The sequence below is a fragment of the Hippopotamus amphibius genome, chromosome 3 (genome assembly GCF_030028045.1).
Source record: "Hippopotamus amphibius kiboko isolate mHipAmp2 chromosome 3, mHipAmp2.hap2, whole genome shotgun sequence".
NCBI classification, from domain to species: domain Eukaryota; kingdom Metazoa; phylum Chordata; class Mammalia; order Artiodactyla; family Hippopotamidae; genus Hippopotamus; species Hippopotamus amphibius.
The window spans coordinates 28,787,293-28,805,140 of NC_080188.1; the positions used below are offsets into that span (position 1 = coordinate 28,787,293).

General features: G+C 32.5%; 1 protein-coding gene across 2 annotated transcripts in view; it reads right to left on the reverse strand.

Annotated features, from left to right (window-relative positions):
• Positions 1-1,619: 1,619 nt before the first annotated feature.
• CHIC2 (cysteine rich hydrophobic domain 2) overlaps positions 1,620-17,848 on the reverse strand; it is a 48,182-nt gene continuing 31,953 nt past the window's right edge. For both annotated transcript variants that reach the window (XM_057729053.1, XM_057729052.1), the window contains exons 4-6: positions 6,326-6,382; positions 6,100-6,159; positions 1,620-2,881 (exon numbers count right to left, since the gene is read on the reverse strand). In XM_057729053.1, the coding sequence (XP_057585036.1) occupies positions 2,831-2,881; positions 6,100-6,159; positions 6,326-6,382 (168 nt within the window). In that variant the 3' untranslated portion in view covers positions 1,620-2,830. The remainder of the gene's footprint in view (positions 2,882-6,099; positions 6,160-6,325; positions 6,383-17,848) is intronic.

Here is a 17,848-nt window from a genome sequence, read left to right on the forward strand (position 1 = left end):
AAATTGTTATAAAGTTAGTTTCTCTAGTAAGAAAAGGAAATCATTGTTTACTAGTATTCAAGGTTGAACATTTCTTGATTTTAGGCCAAAATTACATGTTTATATTTTAAATGGATGAAACCTAGTCATTAAAAAGTCTTAATAAAGCATCTGATGACCATTTTATATAGGTAAGGTTGTGAGACAGGGTCATACCTACCTTAAAAGCTAAATGTGTCACTTCAGTTTTACTATAGTCATTAAGTTTGGGAGTATGTATTTTAACTCAGGTATACAAAAGTCGTGTACTAGAATATAATAGGGTTTGCAAAGTACATTATTTGATAAAGGAATGTTTCTACAAAGGGATGCTAGACTGATTGTAAAATGCCAGTATTATATGACAAAGATCATAAGTAAAATCTATACATTAGATTTTCTGCCAACAATACCTTTTCTTGGCCAGTTTTACAAGTTCTACGGTTCATGTCTCACAAACTTCAAGCCAGAAAAGAGAAACGAAAGATTATCATTTAAAACATTTCCTTGGACTAATTAATGTTCATATAACACAGGCATCTCTGACATTCCTAATTTCCAGTAACATGGGCACTTAATGATTCAAGAAAGGATAAGGGCTTACACTGGGGGCTACTAATAAAACCTCAACTGCTCAAAGCATAAATGGTTTATGGTAATGCCATGTATTAGCCACTCACAGCTCTTTTCTATATATTCTTTAGAAATATAAGAGTGCCCATTTCTAGGGAATCTTTAAGCAACTGACATATTGATACTTCTCATTAAAATTTGGAAAGTTAAAAAAAATCCTATACTTAACATTATCAAGTATGAAAACTATCTTATTGTTAAAATATTCTTATGAGAATATAATAATGTTAAAATCACAATTTATAGAAGAATAATAGGAGAACAAAATTATGTCTAAATAGGTATAGTTCTTCCTATAAAGCTGATTAACAGATGCTCTACAAATTTCAACATTTTAGATTTGGAAAACCATGTTGCATAGTCTACACAGTCATCATATTTTTCTGTTCTTTCAGAATCCTGAGGCAGAATTAGCATGCTCCACACGATAATTTGTTACAGGGAAACCACAGAGGAATACTGGAGTTTCTGAATAGCATTACCTTTTAATTTGCACTACTTTAAGGTGATTAGGACATACTTAAGACACAAGGTAAATAAAGAGAGAAGTGTATGAATTCTTGTACTTTGAGCTTTTCATAGGAAAAGTGTTTTATAAATTCAAGTTGGTGTTTTGGGAGGCAAAGGAAACAAATAAATCTCAGACCAAAAAAAAAAAATCCTAGTTTTTAAGATAGTTCCTAATGCCTGATATAGGATTAGGATATAATCTACTGGCATTCAACTATTCAAATTTACATAGAATTACAGTACTTTGGAAAAGTACAAAGAAATACTTTTTAAAAATACAGGTATATAAATTAATGAAACTGGTATTTAAAAGATTTAATACAAGGAAAAAAGGTCTTATATAGTGGTGCCAATTCTTAATACAAATTAAGCATAGTTTATATAATTTCAAAAGTTATTCACATTATTGCTCAATACCACAGTTGTATGGAACAAGTTCTTGACACACACAAAATTTGTATAATTTCAGGTTTATAAAAACAAAAATGTATACATAGGCCATACAGAAATTTAGAAAGTTTTAAAATGCATGGAGATATGTACAACCAAAAGGAGAGAAAAATGTAGTCTGTACATACTTTAAAGAAACAAAGTGATCTGACTAAACTTGTATGTCATAATGTCATACTCTCAATCAAAAACGTATACTTAACTGGACTGAAAGCAAACCAGTGGATTAAAACAGTATTAAATATGTCCTCCATTTCTTAGTAATAATCTATTTTAAATATTAACGGGGTATTAAACACCAGCTTACTTCAATTCTACAACTTCTCCTCTCTTTCAAAAACTTTTCAGAAACACATATCCATTCTACAATTATGTTAGATTGGGAGAAATATTTTCCTTAGAAATTTTTTAAAGGGGTATTTCTATACTTTTGTATATAAGATTTGATAAACAATAAAAAATAACCCAAATAAGGCCGTTATTAATATCTTGATCAAAAATATACAGATTGTAATGCTACTATATTTTGTGATCCTGAGCTCTAGTAACCATTAGATGCATGCATACCATTCACTGATTGGTCTATTCTAATGAAAATAATTTAATCCTGCCTTACAACTTTTGAAGACAGAAATACTTTCAAAACTTTTTGATAGGTCTTTATAATGTTACAGATATTTCTGCTGTAAACAGAGCATTAGGAATTGTATGAGAAAGAATACGCTAGGGTTCAAAAAGCTATGAAAGAAAACTTACTATTTTAAAATAATGACAATAAATTTAAAAAGCAAGAAAAATAAACGAAGAGTGTGCTTACTAGAATAGATAAGTAGAGCCTTACAAAGGTCTTTTTTCTACATTAAGGAATTAATAAATAAAGGACTGTGTGTACCTTGGTGGTAAAATAAAAAAGGCTGGCCACTTTTTATGCTAAGTTCAAATGTATTTTTTGATAATACAAAAAAGTAATCCTTGAAAATCAGAATACATAACAGAAAAGAGCACAATAACTTAAGTATTAAACATCTGTATGAAATAACTGTTGCAAAGTTTGACAAAAATGCACACTTAGAACATGCGGTTATTTAAAAAAAACAAAAACAGAAAAAAACACCACACATTCTGTAGAACCAATGTTATGTCACCACCAGGAGAGCACCAAGCAAGGCACCATTGGAAAGACAACATACTTGGAAAGTCTCTATAAATAAAGTAAATGCTAATCTGGTCGAAAAATCGGTGTCTTTGGTAAAAATTCTATGAGGATGACCTGCAGAAGGAGAAAAAAAAGTTTTAAAAAGATTTTTTTTTTAAATTTTTTCTTAAAAAAACTTCAGTTATATTCCATTACTTAAAATGATTTTGATAGTGCCTCTGACAAACATAAGAATGCATGCATGAATGAATGAGAAAAGGGAGCTAGCATTTACTGAGAACTAAATACCAAGGGGTTCATAGTATATGGATCTATTCAATCCCAACAATTTTCTATGAGGCAAGTATTATCACACTCATTTTATAGATGAGCAAACTGATGGTCTGAGAAGTGCAACACCATGGATTATGGAGTCAGCAGAGTCAGTATTTGAACAAAGGATTGTCTTAACTCCAAAGCCTTGCCCTTTCTACTGCCCTATGGTGGCTGTAGCTGACCCAGTATCCAGTTCCTTAGGCTTCCCTCCCTTTTATCTAAAGCCTAATTCCATGGGTCTTTAGGTTCTAGAGTTATTTTCATTTTATTGTACCAGGATACGTGATCTCTAGACAAAGAGTTGGTCCTTTATCTCTTAATTTTTTTAAAACAATCTTTTCTTTTCAGGTTAGCAAAATTAAAAGGTTAAAATGTGTTCCAAAGGACTGTTTACTAGCAAACTAACGGAAAATCAACAAAAATAAAACACAGTAACATGGAAAGACACAACTTGACCAGAGCTAATTTTTATTTCAAACTTGGAACTGTCGTAAATTACAATCAATTCTTCCCCTTGTTCTAACTCTGTATGGAATAGATGTTAAGCAAAAAACTTAGTTGATCTGAACAGTTTCCAAGTTTGATGAACTCCTCATTCTTTTTCAGAAACTGTGTCTTGATATGACCTCCAGGTTTGGACACTCTTCTACATTTAGCCATCTGGGCCAGAAACCTTCATTTTCACTCTTCAGTTCTGGCTTTTGATCTGTCTCAATAAAGAAGGCATTTCTATACGTGGCTCCAAAATACTCCTCTCCTAGTTGACTTTGGTGCCCCCTGGGCCACTCTCCTGACCTGTTACTTGCCTACCAAATGTTCATTAGCTTCCTATCCAGCTTCCTTATTTGAACTAGAGTCCTCTGTTTCTCAGTTTTCTCATCTATAAAGTAAAGGGATTGGATAGATGAGAAGATTCTTTATAGCTCTAAAATTTGATGATTAAATCACATTTTATAGTATATACTACATAATGAATAATAAAAGCTATCTTTGACTATACTTGAATTATTCCTAGTTTTTAAAGAATATATCCTACACTTTTTCCCTTCAGAAGCCACACATAGAAATTAGCCACTTGTCTAATTTCTTCTAGATCATACTGCTTTGCCATAGCTGAATAAAAAAAAATTGCTATCAAGTTGGTATTTTTCATAGATTTACTCCAATATTCAAAATATAACTGGGGAGAATTATTTCCCTTTAACTAACAAATGAAATTTTGTAAGTTAAAATTTGAAGTCACATAGATATACATGATAGATTATTTACTATCTTAACTTTTCAAAACTATTTTTAGGGGGTTTTTAAAATTATGTTTTTCCCCCATTCAACTATCACAAATATATATATATACACTCTCCAAGAAAATTAGAAAAATAAATTTTTAAAGCAATTTCTATGTTTATTTTAACTACTCTTCTGGATATCTTCTACGATGGTGTGAAAACAAAATGACTTTAGTAGAAATGTTTACCTAAAAATTTATGAAAAATTAAAGTAAGGTATTTTACAAACAGAGCATATATGTTCAGAATGTTTTGGAAGGTTAAATTTTATTTTAACTAATAATAGAATACCATAAAAATAAACATGAATATAATGAACATATTTTATGAATGAATGACATTCTTATAGTTCTATCTGGAAACAATAGTATGGGAATAACTTTCATGTTTTGCTTTCCAAAGTAAATTTAGAAATGTGCAAAATTAATTAATTAATTAATTTAAAACCTCCATTTTAAGCTTAGTGTTTCGGTTTATAAATATAGCAAATATTTTTTTCACAAGATCCTTTAAATCTCTTACATATCCATCCCTCCTCACAAAATATATAAATTCTCTCACCATCTATGATGAAAATACAAGACTAGCATTTTCACAGGTCAATCTCAAAACAAGTTATCTGAATGTCCTTTATTATTATAAAGAAGTACCAAGTACCTTTTTTCATCATAAATTAACATGTTTGATATAACAGATAATGATGAAATCTACATTATTTGGTTCACTGAATAGAGCTAAAGATATCTTTTATGTTCAAGGCTAAAAATGGGATTTGATTGTGTGATAATGAAAGAAAGAGAAAATGCAACAGAGAAAAATGATTTTATGATAATTTCCACCTATTTCCAGTATCTAAGCACTGTTTTCATCAATCTTTTATACACACACACACACACTACCTATGATGGCTATACTGTTTCAAAAGAATAGACAAAATTCGTCAGAAATGCTGTGCCAGGTAATTAACTCTTCCTCAGATCTTTTTATTTTCATATATTAACCTTTCCATATTTAAAATGAAACACCCAAGCTTAAGGGAGAATATTCATAATTTTCTATAGTATTCTGAACTTTTCAAAAGGAGAAAAGTTATTCAAGTAAAACAAGTAGTCAGTAAATTAAATCCCATTCTAAGCTCTAAAATTCATTGTATACACATGCCCATTAGATATCTTTTAAAGAATAAACATAGGATGAGCAACACCTCCTCTCCTGTTTACTTTTAAGATAATTTTTACAGAATAATATTCCAATAACACTTTGAAAGATTCTTTAAAGGCCACTGAGGTATGGGCAGTTAAAATCTTTATAAAGGCTAAAGGTTTCTTGAGCTCCAGCAGCTTGGCTGAAAGGTTTTCTTCCATACTTGGAAACCTGATTAGCATTATATAAAAAAGCCATATCTGACTTGCTGCGTAACCAAAGTTGTGGTTATTCTTTATACAGCATCTAAAATTTCACACTCCATCAACACACGTTCAGGCTATTTTATCTTGGCAATTAATTTATTATTTTTCAGAACACAGTGAAGCCTTGTTTTCAAGTCATTCATAACTTTATAAATCAGTCTTGCACATGAAACCACGCATCTGTGAACCGTAGAAAATCCTTGCGCTCAGGAGATTGAGCTCCTGACACCTTTGCAGATTAATAATCATGGAAAGAATAAGATCAGAAGCAAAATAAATGATCATTTAATAGAGAAACTCACAAAACAGCCCTTTAACTTACATATTCCATCATGTTATTCGTTTCACATTTCCTTTTGCTCAGTCTCCAGTGCAAGCACAGCTAGACAAGTAGGAGAGTAAAAGAAGAAAAATGAGCTCTATTTTATTGCAGCACACAGACTAACCCATTTGTCCACCTTTCATATTTTTAGTTCAACAAAAGCATCTGTTTCCATACTGTGCAATTCAGACCCCAACAGTACGAAGCTGCTCCCTGTGGTACTCACCTTGTGGTATAACCTATTGTTTTCCCATTCTAATAACTTCTCAATCGATCTTCGTGTCTGGAAGACAAATGAGAAAAAAGTTTACTCTTGACTGGTTTTAGAAAAACTTTGTTTTGCAGCTGCTTTTTGTGTGAAAAGGAAGGAGGTATAAGACAGTGACTGAGTATAGGGTGGTCTATAACACTATCAATATTCTAGTACTAAATAGTAGCCTGAACAGAAATAGTACTCTATTTTGATAAAGATATGGTTTTGTTTTTTGGCATTGTATTTTTTAATTGTTTCAAGCTTACTAGCCTCTAATTTAAAACTATCATAGTCTAAAAAGCTAATGTTATCTACCAAATGATACAAATTTAAATCCCCATTTCTTTCAAAAATATTTTTGTAATACTTAAGTAGTAATAAGACCTGAATATATATTTTAAAACAAACGTTTACACATTAGTTACCAAAATGAAAAGGACTTTTAGAGTAAATTCAAAAAGGAAATAAACATTAATAAAAAAATCAATTTACTATCAAATCAAACTAATCTTTACCTCATACTTAAAAATAATGTCCAAATTTAAAAGCTAGTTTATTATTCCACAGATAAAGATTTTCAAACAGAGGCAAAATTGCATTTAAACCTATCATTTTTGTTGATTTTCAAACAAAACTGGTTCTATTTGAAAATCAAACTCTTCATTCAATACTACTATCACAGGAATCAACTAAGAAATTTACATTTAAGATCACTTGATTTTTGCAACATATACCATGCAGCATGAAATGTTTCTTGCTTGGGAGGAATAAAGAGGAGGATAATTCATGGTGCCAGGTGTTGGGATGAGACTGACACAGCTGCAGGTGCAAATAGGACAGTGTTGCCACAAGAAGCAACTGCAACTTGCTGCAGCTGCAGCTTTCTTGCAAGGAAAGGAAAAAAGCATCCGGCTCTATTAATGTGGCACAACTAAATAGGTACTAATCATCAAATATGAAAATGTGCATGTCAAGCAAGGATGAGGTAGGTGAAAAATTGTTAGAATCAAGCTGGTTTTGAATACTTTAATGTTACATAATAAAATGTTTAATATTTATTTAAATTACTTACTGTAATCTAGCTGCCATATTACCTTTTAGCATGTTAAACATGCTAAAGACACACCACAGTCACAGAGGTGCCAATTATAATTCACAACTACTACTTACTGCCTTGCAGTTTCCAAGTTTATGTCATAAAAATCAGAAAATCAACTAACTCTCTGGGTAATAACATGTCAATGACTAATTTATTACATTACTTTTTTTAAACAGTTTTTTTGGCAAGAATTTTAAAGGGAAAAAAGTGCCCTTGTTAACAATGATCAGCAGACCTCACTTGTTTCTTTGTAAAGATAGCCTTTTAGAGGCAGCTCTCCTTTTAAATGAAAATAGGGCAGCAGTTATGGTCACACTTTTTGTTAATTTAGTTGCCAGTCAGCCCCAAATCAAAAGAAAATAAGGCTGCAGAGTGTAATTAACATTCAGTTCAGTCGTTTTGTCCCTTGTCTAGCCCCCAAGCTTTGTTAAAATTGCCATCTGAATGCTGAAGGCTGTAGGGAAATCGATTTGATTCTAATCGCACCATGAAAAGAACATGATCTAACTGCTTTCAGCCCTCCGTAAATCTGTACTAGGTCTTTAGCACAATGCAACTTCCAATTTAAAAAGCACTGAATGTCTCGTCAATGACTTTGTGAAGAAAAAAGAACAAGGAGCAGACATAAAAATTCCAATAGTTGTTTAAGCATTAAAGTTCATTTGCATCACAGCGAACCTGAAAAGGGCTGACCTCTCAAACCGCCTCTCAGGTCTATGAAGTTGTAGCCTTGACAAGCTCACATTGACAGAGCTCATTGACTCTGAAAGGCTACTCTATCAATGGTGAAAAATGGCAATAGGTTCTACTCTGAGCAGGCATCTGCCTGCCCACCCGCTGCTAAACCAATGGCAAAACCGATTCAAAACCTGAATCTACCTTGTAATCTTCCTTTCTAGGACCTTTTAATAATAGATTAAGATTACTATACAATTTGAGGTTTTACTTTTTACTGATGGTTTAAAAAGGGGGCAGGGGGTATGAAAGAAGTAGGGTAGGGAGAACAAGCTTTCCAAGTCTGTTGTTTCATACTAATGTATAAAAATTAAAAGTTTAACATTACATTCTGCAAATATTCATTACTCACAGAAAAAAGTGGTTACCACAATCATCGTTTCATCACAAATTTAAACTCATACTATATTATAACAAGAACAAATCTCATTATGAATGGATCTCATGGTGTATATGATACATACACACACATATCAATTTAGAAACTTAAAAATATTTACTTTAAATAAATCAACTACCAGTATTTGAATAAGAGATAATTATAAAGTATGAACCTTAAATTCCAAAATATTTATGCAGGAATTCTGAATTTATCTTTTGCCTCTAATTGGAAATTTAATGACAGGGTTTGATATAATAATTGTATCTTACAATATTTACGAATTCTAAACCAAACAAACGGTGGTATGCCATATTCTAAATAAGCATCTAAATATAAAATATTTTTACACACTTGACAGTCTGGAGTAATAGCTGTGAATTAGCACCATCTAATCTTGCTATAAGACTTCTTTCCTGCTTGACAGGTGAAAAAAAAAAAGCACTTGCACGTGCAGCTTAATTAATCATTGCACTTGACATCTCAATGATTTACAGTGAGGAGCAGGTGAGAACATACAAAACCAGAAAGGAACCCTTGATCTGAGTGGAGCATTTCTAGCACACTAAGGTGACAAGTATGTAGATTGTAAGTCATTAAAAAAAAAAAGAAGAAAGAGAGAAAGAAAGAAAGAAAGAAAGAAAGAAAGAAAGAAAGAAAGAAAGAAAGAAAGAAAGGGAGAGAGAGAGAAGAAACTGTGCCACAAATTATTTGTTAGTAACAACAAAAGCTCAAATTATATGGGGAAAAAAAGCTTTACTGAGAATGTTTAATACTTTGCAATTATTTTTAGTTAACAAAATCAAAATATATTTTCACAATTAAATACAATATCAATTTGGCAGATATTGAAAAAATATACAACACTTCAGCATTTATAAAAGCTATTTAAAAGCCTTTAAACATGAAAAGAAAGTATCTTATTATTGCAGTAATATAGAAATAAAAGTTAAGAGTTTATGTCCACAGGGTTGTCAGATAGCTATTTCTAATGAAATATAAGATTTAACACGGTCAAACTCTACAATTACTACTGGACAAACAAACTTAACCATATAAAAATCTCTTCCTGATTTTTAAAAATTTGTATCAATCACCAAATTCAACATCTATTAAAGCAAACTAATATGCATCAAAAAAACCCAGTATGTATTGGGTCTGTCAACATGAAGTAACAACAACAAAAAAAACTTTCAGTATTCTAGCCCAGTGGATCTAAAAATGTGTCATCTTAATTTTCTTAAAAGAATTTGGTGCTTGTGAAAAGCACCAGATTGATAGTCATGGGAACTAAAAATCTTCTATTTAACTGAAAGAACAGGGGAAAGGGCAGTGCAGACTTCAGTGCAAGCTTCCCTACGGTGGGCCTTAATCCTTTTCAGTGCTCACACCCTGGGGGCCAGAGGACAGGTTGGTGGTTCTTAACCAATGAATCCTCAGTCCTTCTGCATAAGATGATCAACAAGAAATCTAATTTTATCATGGATTTTCATCCTTAATTAAAAGGACGAAGACCACCAACTCACACCATATGATCAAAACAAGTTTTTTATGAGAATAACATCGGACTGCTCTAAGCATCTGGACCCCTACCCATCTCCCTCATCACAGAGCTCACTTTAAGCATTTCCTCATTTCAACACCTTGCTAATTCTGTTTTTCTCATTGGTGAACTAGTTCTAATGTAGCCATTTGGCAATGTTAAAGTAAAAAATAACAGGTTATAAAACATCATTTCAATTATAGATAGACTTATTTATTAGACAACTTGAGTAACAAGTAGTAATAACAGAAGATAGAAATTTTGGCTTCTATTCCCTTGGTTCCTTTTAAAATTTTGGTACAATTGTGGAAATAGGTCAAAACATGAAAACTGCAAAAGAGGTAAAATAGCCCAGATAATTCACAAAAAGCCTAATTAAATAATGATTAATCAACAATTCATATTAGGTATGATATACCCCTACCAATTTCCAAAGAAGCATCTAAAGTAAGCTTACAATAGACAAATATATATGAAACATCGAGATATAGTAAGTTAGTGCAATTGAAAATTAGGATTTCTTGAAAATTCAAATTTGACTTATGAGAAAAAACATTTTTGTAATTTTTTCTAAAATCATACTTTCTAAAGAATATGTTATTATTCCCTATAAACAAATTATGTGCCACTAGATATAAATAAGTCTTTCAGGACAGCAAGAAATCATTTAGAAAATCTTCAATGTATTACTTCCCTACTTTGTTACTACTATTACTTAACAGTATACTCATTACCAATGATTCATTTACTCACAATCGTCTGAAAAAGTGTTTTTTCAAAGAAGTGGTTTTCTAGAACTTGCTAATAAAATCAATAGAAATCTCATGGATTTTAAAGTACTTGAAACCAAAGGAAAAATCTTAAATGTGGAAGCTGTATCAAAATTTCTCTGAGTTTTTCTCAAAGAAATAGCACTTTTATCAGTCTGTATGATACAAGATGCTAAGATATGTTAACAAAATGTATAGAGTAGCTCACTAATAACTATTTGTAAAAGTTCAACTATTTAAACTTAAAATTAAAGCTTATTTGAACAGGATTTATTCATAACATTACAGGTCAAAGTGCAATTTCAAACGTTCAATTTCTTATTTAAAACACATTTTAAACTCCTAACTTTACAATGCATTAGGCTTTAACTAGAATAATGCTTTGAATGTATCTATAAGTTTTTAAACATTTAAGTATTTTTCAAAAAAGAACTATACTTATCTTTTGACATCTGCGTAAATTCAAATCATTAAAATAAGTGAAACAAAAATGTGCCTAGTTATAATTCATTAGAAAGAAACCATACAAAATTTTAAATGAATTACTTTAATGTAAGGGAAAAATCACTGGGGGGTAGGATGAATTGGGAGATTGGGATTGCCACATATATAACTAATAAGAAAAAAAATACCAAATTGTACACTCTAAATATATGCAGTTTATTATATGTTAAGTGTATCTCAATAAAAGTTCTTAAAAAAAATGCCCTTTTAACTTAGTACTGAGCAGTGACTTATGGGTACTTTTAAACAAAGTATGCTCAAATACAATTTAATCAAGAGTGTAAGACTAGGCTACTGGTTCTTAATTTTTTAAGGTTACTCTACTTTGTGAATGATGAAAAAGGTATTTATGCACCAATTTACACACAATTTTAAGGCATTATCTACAAACATCTGGTAACTTCTCAGAAAATACTGATTACACCTCAAAAAATTAAAACTGAGTTTCAGCTGAGCAGAAAACTGGAAAAAATTGTTCATAAGACAAATGAATTTCACTAAGCTAATGTAGTCAAACGTATTACTATCAGGGATTTTAAAAACCTACATAACTATGCAAGGAAGAATCACTGGCTAGAACCAATAGGTAGGAGGGAAAAAAGTTACTGCTGATTGATTATAATGGACAACTAGAGAAACAAAAAGGAGTAAGGAATAGTATTTGTTGATCCTCACTTTGGATCTGACCCCATGCTATGTGTCTTCCCTTTGTTACCTTATTTAATCTTCACAATAAACCTAGAAAAGACAGCTTGTATAACTTTTATTTTACATATGAACACTGTGTCTTTGTGGGGTGAAGAAACAAAGCTACACTAGGAAATGGTGGTGCTGGGATTTGAAACCAGGATTGTATGGCTTTCAACATCATGCTTTCTCCATTATTCAATGAAGCTATGAATTTGTAAAGAATTTGTAGCTTGTTGAATAACATGTCTATGACATGCAAGGTATCTTAAGTCACTAACTAGGCTATCGGCCTTGAATAGCCAAATTAATCTCAAACTAAATTTTCTTCAGCTCTAAGGTATATGAAATACTCATTCTACTCTATTCTTAAATCTCAGTGAGATTTATCCAAAATGTATTTTGGTGTTATTTATATCTTGCTTTGTGCAACAAAACATGAACTGAAGTAAGTGCACAGACTTACAGAAGTTAAATGGTTTGCCCAAGGTAATACAAACAGTAAGGGTAATAACAGGATTCAAACCCAGATCTCTAAACTTTAAATCCAACACTTTTTAACTTGGGATCAGCAAACATAACTATTTTTACTTGCATCTGAATTGACATTAATTTATAAATCCTTCCATTCAAGGCACAAACATAAAATGAATATAATGTCCTTAAAATATGATTTCTATTCCAAATATGAAGAAATTTCAAACAAAATGGTAAAAACAAGATAGTAATAATCACACCATTCTTTCCCTCCCAACATGCAAAGAACAGCATAATTCTTTATATAAAGTTAAGGTAACTAGAGACTTATATTTCTGGGTGGGATGTCAACACTTAAGCCAATACTCCCATCACAGATAGAAATGTATAAATTAAAAAAGAAAAAAAACCACTGTTTTTAAAACACCAGAAAATTCTGGAAGCAACAAGGACTAGATGAAATAAAATACAGAGAAGGAAAGAGCCCTTTCTAAATCATTTGATGATTATGTACTGGCATTTTCTTTCTTTGTTGATTAGAGAGGTCAGCTAAGGATTAGGCTTGGCACAACCAGTGGGACTCTACAGAGGAAAAGGGAAATCAACAGAGCTGCCATAGGTTGTACAGCATGGCTCGATGGACTGGAAATGAGATGTACCCCAAAATGCAAAGCCAGCTTTCCCCAGAGACGCTACTGAGTTCTGAGGCAGCATGGAAGGATGGAGGACCAAGATAAGGCAGAGAAAAATTACTCATAGTCTCCCAGTACTTAGGAGACAAAATTCTGCTAGAGGGAGGAGGACCTGCAACAAACTCTTGATTGGTCTCCCCCTCCAAATACTTGAACCTACATAAGATGGAAGGCTAAATTCAAAATATCCAAAGGATACAACCTTCTGAGGAAAGGAGGCAAAGACCCTCCAGTCCTCAATCAAAAGTCTAAAGGGGCCATACCCCAGAAACAGAAAACCAGAGATGGAGTGAATCTTACTCAACTTGCAACCCAGCCCAACCCACCTCAATCTCTGATTAGATCAAAGTGATCATTCTCCTCACCCTATCTGCCTAATAGAGGACAGATGGGACCCTTGATTTTGGAAGATTTCTTCTGGAGTTTCTACTTCATTCTGTGTATAACATCTAGCATAAAATTAAAAACTTTAAAAGCCAATAATCAAAAGAAAAAACCCACAGAAACAGATCTACAGATAATCCAAGTACTGGTGTTAGTTGACAGGAATTTAAATTAATTATGATTAGTATATTCAATTAAATAGAAGGAAAAGATGGAAAAAATGGGTGAAAAGATGAATTTCAAAACAGGACAGATGCTATAAAAACATCAAATGGACCTTTTAGAAGTGAAAAATACAGTATCTGAAATTAAGAATTCATCACACAGGGTAACAGCAGACTGGACACTGAAACAGATGGGCAAATCTTTCTATAAACCACCAAACCAATACTATGTTCTAAATATTCAGAGAGAACTGAATGTCAGCCAGCTCTCAGCAAAACACATTTAAAGGAGTCTAACACATTTTTAAAGTCTCAGTGCTATCTCTGCACATTTAAGACTCAAAGTTTACACCTTTTTTTGTATATCCTCTTTTATAATGAGAATTTAGTAACATGTTTTTACTGCAGCTAAAAGCAAATCATCAGTGCCATTCACACTAAGGGCAGTAATTTATTTAGTTTATGTAAGAATCAGTTTTCTAAGTTTCAAGCCTAAAGTATTCTTTTTTTTTTTAAGCCTAAAGTATTCTTTAAAATGAAATAGCAATAAATACATTTTTCTGGTCATAAGAAATTTTTTATATGAGATCCCTTTTCCACAGTAACTGAAGTAAGATTTGAAAGAGGTTAAACCTATTTCTTTATCCTTATAATATGGGAGATACTGAAGAAGGGGCAAGAAACTGCAAACTGAACACCTAGGGTTGATAGGTGTTAGAAATCCAGACTCTGCCTTCAGTGAGAGTCCCTGTCCCTCCTCCATTGCCTTAGCTCATTACAGACATACTCAATCTCTCTAAGAGAAAATGCACAAGTTTTAAGAAAGGGTGTAGGACTTCCTAGGTGATGCAGCGGTAAAGAATCCACCCGCCAATGCAGGGGACATGGGTTTGAGCCCTGCCCTGGGAAGATTCCACATGCCACGGAGCAACTAAGCCCGTGCGCCACAACTATTCAGCCTGTGCTCTAGAGCCCATGAGCCACAACTACTGAGCCCATGTGCCGCAACTGTTGAAACCCATGCGCCTAGGTCCTCTGCTCCACAACAAAAGAAGCCACTACAATGAGGAGCCCGTGCACCACAATGAAGAGTAGCCCCTGCTCGCAGCAACTAGAGAAAGCCCGCTCGCAGCAACTAGAGAAAGCCCGTGTGCAGCAACGAAGACCCAACGCAGCAAATAAATAAATTAAATAAATAAATAAATTTATAAGAAAGGGTGTAATGTTAGGGGGGGAAAAAAACACCTTACCAGAAATAATGTGTACTTATTCGCTAGGGAGCGAGAACCTGATAATTTCTCAAAGACAGGGATGTTGATTTTTGTTTTATAAAAGTAAAACAGAAGTAAAAGTAATATACCAACTCAGTTGTCCAACTGGAACTTTGCATAAAATCTGATTAAAATATACTGTTTTCCTGTATCTTTATCTCTTTTGTGGCCTCCTTCCTTTACTGTGAGTTTGTATTTTCAAGAAATACAAATTTGTTTAAATATTAGGGAAAAATAATTGGAAAGCTAAATCTGCTGAAAAACTAAAGTACTGCAAAAGTTAATATATATAAAATGCTTGAACACTGTTATCTGTTATAAATCAACTGGATAAACTTAGGTAAATTACAACACTATGGGCCTGAATCTCCTATCTTGTGAAATAATGATCTTTTAAGTTCCTTTCAAACCTCTAAAATCCCCCTGCTTCCAGGTATAAAATTAAATTATGATAAGTAGAAAAAAAGTTGATCTTGTATCCTTATCAAAGAGTGAAAAAAAAAGCATGAGATTTGGAGCTTTAAGCCTGGGGTTCTAACTATGGCCTAGCTTTGTAGACTGTGGGATCTCAAGTAGATTACTTAACTTCTGAACCTCAGTTTTCTCATTCTTAAAACAGGAATAATATGAATGCCTACTCCTGGAAGTTGGGGAAGACTGAATGACACAGTACAAGTAAGTTGATTAACTCAATCCCTGGCATATAGTGAACACTCAATAATTAATTATTAGATGTTATCATGATATTTACCACATAGGATTGTTGTAAAGATTAGAAGAGAACGTATGGTTTTGCGATATATACGTGTATCAAATCATGTTGTACACTTTAAACTTACATAATGTAATATGTCAATCACATCTCAATAAAGCTGGGGGGAGAAAGAATGCATGGGGTAGAGCTTATGTTAAATGTTCTCATCACACCCACACACAAAAAAAAAAGAGGAGGAGAGGAGTGAATTATTAGAGGTGATAGTCAGGTTTATGGCATCATTTATAATGATGGTTTCACAGACGTACACTTATCCTGAATATATGAAAGCCCTTATAGATATGTTATATTTATAGAAATAAAGCAACTGGATAGCATCCTTTAAAAACTGATTTTCCTATACCTTCAATCAATAATAATGACTGTCATAAGAATACATTTATTTGCAAGGTGGAACAAGAGACACAGATGTAGAGAACAAACATATGGACACCAAGTGGGGAAAGTAGGGTGGGGATGGGGAGGTTGACGTGGGATGAATTGGGAGACTGGGATTGCCATACATACATTACTAATAAGAAAAAAAAGTATCAATTATACACATTAAATATATGCAGTTTATTGTATGTCAATTATATCTCAATAAAAGTTCTTAAAGAAAAAATACATTAATTCATCATCTCTTGTTTACCAGAAACTTTTCAAGATCCCCCTTCACTAAAATTTCATTATGATGTTTTCACGTTTGTTTTGCTTTCATTATCTGCAACATGTTAGAAGCATTTTTCTTTATCTAATTCTTCATCCAAATGTTCACTGCCATTCTCATCCTATGATTCAGAGTTACTGAATACAAACGCTCAAATCCCAAACACAGAGTAAATTAGAGTTCTAAAAGTTCTGGGTAACTTTTAAAATTGTTAATATAACTTAGTAAGTATACTTCAAATTCTTCACATATACAAATATTTGTAGCCCTCTAGTTGTGATTCTCCCAAGTTCACTGTCCCTTGAATTTTAAGTCTCACAAGGCTGCATTCTCACTCAAAACCCTCTACTCTTGACCTCTCCCACTTGATTTTCCACCCCTTCTATACCCCAACCAAAGTAACTCACAATTATTGGATAACTAAACTTGAAGTTGAGAGAAAAGGTATCTAGAAGTAAATCTAAGCATATTACAACTTAAAAGTAAAAGAAACAGATGAGATACAGGCCATTTTGTTAATCAAAGTTTCAAAACTAAATAGCAATTATCTAAAAAGTCTCAGAGAAGCCAAAAAAATTTTAGAAAGAAAGAAAATATTTTACCAAAATGTTAATTCTTTAGATTTGAAATAAAAATCAACATTGAGAACTTCTTTACTTAGAGCTTGGAAAGAGATGTTTTGTAGACCTACACAACTCAATTCTCAAAGGATTATAGATTTTCAGGGCTGGAGAGTACCTAGAGAGATCAGTCAGCCTCTCTTCTAAGATTAAAAGAAAAAGAAAGTGGGGCGTGGGGGTGGTGAAACTCCAGGCTCAGAAAGGTTTTAAATGACTCTCTCAAAGTCACTCAGCTTCAAACACTGATTTACTACCATTTATACCTTATCATATTGCCCCTGCAGAAAAAAATGTCTGTTATTTACTCTAAAAGACAAGATGCTTTTATTTATTTAGGAATCTTATTTTGAATTGTGAGCACTGTATCTTCTGAAATGTTACAATCTTACTACTCAAGAATTTCAAAAGCCAAAAGGTACATTCACTCAGCAAATATTTATTGAACACAAGGTAGATGAGAGGCACTGTGAGAGGCACTGGGGATACAGTAGTTAGCAAGACAGACAATGGGAAGAATAATGACAAAATGATACTAATAGCAACTGCCATTAACTAAGCACATACTATAGCCAAAATACTGCACTAAGTACTCTACACGCACTTGCTCTAATTTTTATAACAACACTGAAAGGAAGCAATTAACCCCACCTTAGGTAAAAACTGAGATTTAGAGAGTGTGAACTGATCAGTCATTCAGAGTAAGTACCAATTTCTAAACCAGTTCCTCTAGCACCAAAGTGCAGGTCC